The 7,106-nt window shown below is 37.6% G+C and overlaps 1 protein-coding gene across 4 annotated transcripts in view; it reads left to right on the forward strand.

Annotated features, from left to right (window-relative positions):
• ambra1a (autophagy/beclin-1 regulator 1a) overlaps positions 1–6,659 on the forward strand; it is a 98,168-nt gene extending 91,509 nt beyond the window's left edge. For 2 of the 4 annotated variants that reach the window (XM_067402206.1, XM_067402207.1), the window contains 2 exons: positions 2,178–2,309; positions 3,709–6,380. In XM_067402206.1, coding sequence (XP_067258307.1) covers positions 2,178–2,309; positions 3,709–4,286 — 710 coding nt within the window. In that variant the 3' untranslated portion in view covers positions 4,287–6,380. Of the gene's footprint in view, positions 1–2,177; positions 2,310–3,708; positions 6,381–6,513 lie in introns of those variants that run through there. The other 2 variants (XR_010896519.1, XM_067402208.1) reach the window with 2 other exon arrangements.
• The last annotated feature ends 447 nt before the right edge of the window (positions 6,660–7,106 follow it).

Genomic DNA, 7,106 nt, shown 5'->3' on the forward strand with positions numbered 1-7,106 from the left:
AGCTCAAAGACTCTTCGCTCCACAGCAAAATTTATTCCTTACAGAAGCCTGTGGGTGCAGTCAATGCAGAGAGATTACTTTTTCATTGTTCAGTCAGCACAAACCCCATGAGGAAATGCTCCACACGGAGCCATTTCATTCTCTCATGTGGGCTGATATTGGCTTGGTCATTAGCTGTGTATGAACAAAAATGCTGATGTGATAATAGTGCTGCACACAGGGTGCCATTGGCTCAGTCACAAAGATCATTCGGGGCTCTGGCAGATCTGTGAGTCCCCTGAATGACATCATTGTGAATAGTTGGGCCAGATCTTATGTTCTTTAGCCTTAATGTTCTTTCTTTCAAGCGAATGTCCATGTACTGTCTATGTATAAAGGGTCATTTTACTGTAAGAAATAACAATATTATTACTATGTGTAAAATGCTACACAGTAAGAAAAAAAAAATCCTTTCTGTTAAACTGACACTGTATCTTTTTTTCTACCCGTCACTAGGGTAATGTTAGATATTATAAACCTGAAGCGAAATATTCCATTAACCTAAGGCTGTCAATAGAATACAGTAATCCTGACTAAACTTATAATATCTTTAAAAGAAGTTTGGGGTTTGTAAGATATTTTATATCTCATATGCTCACCTAGACTGAATTAATTTGATCAAAAATGCTGCAAAAACTAATTAAAATAACCTTTCTATTTTAATATATTTTAAAATGGCCAAGCTGAATGTTCAGCATCATTACTCCAGTCTTCACTGTCACATGATCCTTCAGAAATCATTGTAATGTTCTGATGTGGTGATTATTATAAAAAAACAGTTGTTGCTTTATTTTTTGTGGAAACGTGATACATTTTTGTCTGGATTCTTTGATGAATACAAAGTTCAAAAGAACTGCATTTATTTAAAATAGAAATCTTTTGTAACATTATAAATGTTTTTACTGATCAATTTATTACATCCTTATTAAATAAAAGTATTAGTTCTTAAAAAAAAAGTCTGAACCCAAACTTTTGAACTGTAGTATTGAAACAGTAAAATGTTGAATTTGTTTAATTAAATGTTATTTATTTAAAAATATTTATTTTATTTTATTTTATTTTATTTTATTTCAGATGAAATATACTGTTATAATGAAAATTTTGTGTTCTGCTTTCTATTTTGCATTTGTGCAATGTGTTATTAAAACCATGTGGTTGTGGCAAATGAGGACAGACTGGCATTAGTGGCCTCCCACTGGCCTTTGTCACCAGTTGTCCAAGAAAATTTGGTTGTGTTGGGTGCAGATGGCAGAGGTGATGATGTGCAGATTCTGTATTTCTGGAGAGCTGTTGTCCAGGGAGGGATAAATTCACTTGAGGCAAGCATGAGCGTGGTCTGCACAATGGGAGGCATTTTACAGGCAGCACAATGAGCATTCATATTGGAAATTAGTGTCCCTGAATCGTGAATGCAGTTTGATAAAAGAGAGACTATTCAATCATACTAAAGACACTTTAAAACATGAAGATCAGCTTGCCAGCTGAGGTAAGCGTAAACAGCAGAAGGTATTTGTCATAACAAGTCCATTAATGTAACCGCTTTAATGATAAACACATGGCACGGTTGCTCATTTTTACTTATCTTATATGCTATAGCTGATGTAGGGGTTTTGCTGCAGGTATCAGAAAATACTGAGATAAAGAGAATTCCTCTCAATTCATGACTGACAATGTTTTGTTGTGTGCTTCTAATGTGAAATATCTATTTCACAACTCATTCATCTGATAACTACATTTGGATTGTTTATGGATTTTCAGTCAGATGGGAAAATGTAAAACATAAGCAAGGAATACGAAAAGCAGTAATAAAAAAATACGTAAAATATTGCACTGGCACTTCATTTTGTGGCAGTGTAAGAATGAAGAATGAGTACAAAAGCAAACATATGCAAGCATTCAGAGATTAAGAAAGCACAATACTATATTAGTTTAGTCATAGTACCACTCTTCCTAAAAATGTGAATACAAAAAGCATGAATATTATTTACTCACATTTTGCCACTAACCTATGTAAGTTTTTATCATTTCATTGTTTGTTTTTCTTCATCCTATTTGTTTCCTTTTTATGTTGGGGGAAAAAAAGCAAATGGCGGATTTCAAAAGCAATTTAAAATTCTGAAATGATTATTCTTTATCAGCCACAGACTCTCTGGATTTAGAGACTCTCCCAGAGGATTCTGGGTCTGAGGTGGTACCAGAGACGCCCCCCCACAGTCGACCTCAGGAAGATGAAGGGTCAGATCTCACTGAAACCAGCACAGACAGCACAGGTAACCAACACATAACTTAACTTCACACAGATAAACCAAGTAGCTATTTGATATTGATTTTGGTCCTGGAACTGTTATCAACCAGCCAGGATTAGATTTAGGGCCACGGTTAGAAACTTGAACAACATTCAAATCATAATACAGTATTATTGACTTCTGACTGTAGGGTTGGTTTATGGTTAGGATGGTTAGGACAAAGAAAGGACATTTAAAACCAAAGCTAAAGCCATCCTAACTAGCACATTTGTGTTTACCTTGGTAACTAACAATTTGGGGTGCTTTCACACTGGCAGTTCAATAGAACTATGGAGCCATTTTCATGAATTTAGAAAACAATTTGAACTCTGGTCCGCTCTTGTTCAGGATGTAAAGTAACATGTTTTAGCTGATGACAACATCATCGGTTCAACGAAATACATGTAAGGTATCATGACAGTAGTGGTGATTTACCTTGGATACGAGAGAGCGTGCAGTTTTTTTTCTTTTTTTCATGCAGAGTGAATGCAATCAGAGCGGCAAATGAATGGCTTGCAATCAGATGTCTCCTCAAAAGAGGCTATTTGTGAGCAGCAGAAAGCCGCCTTCATGCAACGCACATAGACGCAAGTGTCGTTCAATTTGCTGCACATATCACAAAATAGATAAACATATTAACCCACGTTGTGCTCTCTATAATGTGTGCTGCAGACATTTATGAAACCACTGGGGTTCGATAGGATAGAGATATCAGACCTCATTATGATTCTGACTGCAGTAAACATGCCCATTGTGAAAGCACCCTTAGATTGTACATTAGTACATTGTAGCATAGCAAAAGTCACTTGTCACTTGAGTGCTCAATCCGCTCAAAATTTAGAAAACGAATGCAAGAATTGTAACTATCAGTGCAGAAATTAAACCATGAAGAAGGAAACCAAAGCTTGAAAGGATTGTTGATGCTGATGCAAACATCTGAAACACACTCTCATACACTAACTGTACTTGATCCAAAGTGCCTAAACACTAGATGAGGATCAAAGAATTGAGTTTGCAGACACAGTAGATGAATAATTTAGAGTCCATTGTGGTGCTTTACTGCACCTTCCTGTTAAATTAGGTCCATACAACATGTGTCCAGGCTGTAAACCTGTACTGCAACAGCTGTTTGAAAGCCATTTTATGTGTGTAAATCTCCACTGACACTGGCAAGACATAAATATTCCATTAACACCAACATTTCATTGTCAACGCACCCTGCAACTCATGTTTTGTAATCTCTCAATTTCACTTTTTCTCCAAAAGACCATCCATAGTTATTACTTTGTTCCTCCCTACTAAAGTTTATTGATCCCAGAAAGCAAGTTGGACGCTGGTATTTCTTGAAGAACTCAGTAGTTCTTATTTACTCTTTCTCTCTCAGGTCAGGCAGAGTACGTTTCTCGTATCCGAAGGTTAATAGCTGAGGGAGGCATGACTGCGGTTGTCCAGCGTGAGCAGAGCACCACAATGGCTTCCATGGGCAGCTTTGGCAACAACATCATTGTCAGCCACCATATTCACCGTGGCTCCCAGACAGGAGCGGACGCACAAAGCCGTACTCATTTGAGCTCTCTCCCTGGTCCCTCCTCTAGGGTCCCTGAGACTTTGGCTGGAGCTGCAGGTTCGCACTCCTATATCCTTACCAACGCACTGGGGCTTCATACCGACACAGCTCAGGGCACCTCTACAGACATAGACCTAACACCCGTCATAGAACAGGAGAGATTTCACACATCCCTGCTTTCCCAGGAGTTTTCACCTCTTTTCTCATCTGCTATAAACACAAACAGACCTTCTGCTTCTATGGAAACAGACAATGTCTCGGAGGGGGAGGAGCTCCAAGACTATGCCTCTCTCGCTCCATCTTTACTCTCATCCTCACCATCTCTTTCTCCAGTGAATAACAGTAACTACAACAACAATGATAGTAGTTACCACGGAGAAGAGTATGGGCGTTGAAAGGGCGAAGTTAGGAGAGGAGTCATAATTTGAAAAACAACCGAGAAGAGAGAAGGCCACACAACAGAAACTTCCAAATATATTTGTTCTCAGTATTCCTTTCTCTCATCAGTTATTATATTTTTCATCTGCTCAGACACAATTTAGTGAATAATAAAAGATGGAGAAACAGTTGTAGTTTCCTGATCAGCTAAAACTTGGCAATGTATTCAGGCCATTCCATGTTGTTCATCAACCAGCCTTGCTGAAGTTTCCAGTGTTGGTCTCTGTCTTCCTGTTGTCCATCATGAAGTGCACACATATAGAGCCACATACAGAATACCATGTGTATGTGTTTTCATGTGAATGGCAGAGAGACCCTTTGCAGGCAGTCTTGAGTCTGTAGAGCAATATTAGTTCAACAGAACTTTTTGTTCCTCTACATCCTCTTACAAATGTAGCATTTCAAATGCCATTGAAATCTGCTGCCAGCATCAGAAAAGTTAAAATGTCTCAGTCTTGTAGTTGAAGTTACAAAACCTTGTCACATTCTGAACAGTTTGGTTATGTTACTGTTGGTTAATTTAGAACTGAGAGTAAAGTCACTTCTGTAGAGGGAAGGCCCAATTTTAGATGGTGATTGGTACATTTTAGTTCAGGTTTTTCATAAAGTTGAAAAGGACACACCTTGTTTTTCCTGTGTGAAGATAAGAGACTCAAGAACGAGTTAATTATGTGGCATTAACAAGATAGTTCACCCAAAAAAGAAAATTCATCATTTACTCATCATTATGTCTTTCCAAACCTGTACAACTGCAGAACATATATATATATATATATATATATATATATATATATATATATATATATTCAAAACATATTATTGTGTTCCACATCAGAAAGAAAACAATACAGGTTTGGAACAACATAAGTGATGACAACATTTTCATTTTTGGGTGAAATATCCCTTTAAGATGTGATGCCCGTCTGTAGCCCCATAAAATCTTTAGCTTCATCAGTCTTACATGTGGCCGAGTCAGTATCCTTTGCATTCATCATTACTATGGAAACCCGTCAATTATCTTGCTTTGCCCCAAATATAAAAAAAAAAAAAAACAGAAAGATGGCTTCTTAAAAGGGTTTTCACCTCCTTGTTTACAGTAAAGTGGTTCTTGACACAATGTGATAAACCTCACACTCAGAGCCTCAACAGGGAAGCAGTGAAGTTTGAGAGGCATGTCAATGTGAGAGAGACACTATCCCAGTTCTGTCAGCTACTGTAGATTTTCAAAGTCTATTGAAAGTTAAGCAGGCACATTAGTGTTGCTTCCTTCCCTTTTATTTCTTATGTAGCTCTCTGGTATCTATCTGCTCTCTCAGAAAACATTTGAGAGGTAGGGGTGTGTGTGTGCAAGCATGCCTGTGTGTGTTCAGAGAGCTTGTCCATTGAACCTCAAAGTTTGCCTCTGGCTCTGCTGTTATGCCTTCCAAATTTCAGAATTTAAAGCACATTATGACTTCAGCTTGTTGACAAATCACTAAATAACCACCAATCATAATGTCTGATGTGCTTAAATGTACCTTGTGTTGATATGCGACCTTAGGGAGGGTCTTTATGATGTGTTTTTCAGTGTCAAAATGCTTGCCAGTGGTCTGGTACACTGTTACAGTACTGCATAGAGAAGGCGGATGTTTGGATGAATGTTTATGTGAGATTTTTCTTGTTCGCAGGCTAATGCATCATGTTCTGCATTAATATGGAGAGGCTCTCTCTGCTTCTTTTGGCATACCACTCTATCCCGAAAATGAATGTCTGACAGTGTCTCCTGAATCAACCTGCTGCTTTGGTAAACAGTGTAACCTCTGCTTTAGAGCTCAACTGGCCTCCTACAGTAAAAAACAGAAAACAAAAACAACGTTTTACTGCTTTTTTTCTGCACATGAACTGTAAGAGGCTGCAGAATTACTGCAGCAGCTTTTCTGAGGGATTATGTACTTTACATTAAAAGTGACTACTTTTTGTCCTTTTTTGTTTTTCTGTTTGCTTTTTAGAAAACTGTTAAATGTTTTTTTCTTTTAAAATTGCGGTAAATCATTGATCTGCATACTGGGAAACAATCCTGTATGTGATTTAAATGGAATAAAATGATAACAAACATACCGTGTTAATGTTTGTTTGTGCATAGAGAGTGATGAGGATAAAAATGTTCATCTTGTAATGTTTTGTTTATGGTCCTTTTTGTTGCAGATAACCGGGATGAGAAATGTCTTACATGCTCCTGTTTTGACTGATGTTTGCTGCACCTATTGATTCTTAAAACTGAAGTCTCATGCAAATTTTGTTAGAGGTCCAGATGTTGTTAGATCCACTGCTCTTATTATATAAGATTTTTGATCCGGACACTTTGCTCCATATTAGCCTTGTTGGTCCTGAGCTGACTTCAGATCAGTGCTGACTACTTTAGGATTATGCCTCTCACGTAAGTAGATTATTTTCAGATGATTCCAGAACTGTGAATGAGACAAACTAAGCAGAGATAGTGTTCACTGTGCTGTGATAGAGATGTTAATACTGAGAGACCATAAAAAAGCTTGTAAAAATGATTTGTCACGTAATGTTACGATTCTCAACTCTGCAGTGCTTCTTCAGACATTTGCTATAGGATTCTGAAGGTACAATAATGTAATTCAAGACTGTTAATTGTTAATCTTCTCAGTGAAAATGGTTCAGAGACATGTTGTGAATGGAAATGAGATGTGTTTAAGCTGCAGCAAGAGTCACATATCAGGGAAGGAGCATCAGGAAGTGTTTTGGTCCTCTACAGCTGTTTTTAGTCCTTA

The sequence above is a fragment of the Chanodichthys erythropterus genome, chromosome 11 (assembly GCF_024489055.1).
Source record: "Chanodichthys erythropterus isolate Z2021 chromosome 11, ASM2448905v1, whole genome shotgun sequence".
Classification (NCBI taxonomy): Eukaryota; Metazoa; Chordata; class Actinopteri; order Cypriniformes; family Xenocyprididae; genus Chanodichthys; species Chanodichthys erythropterus.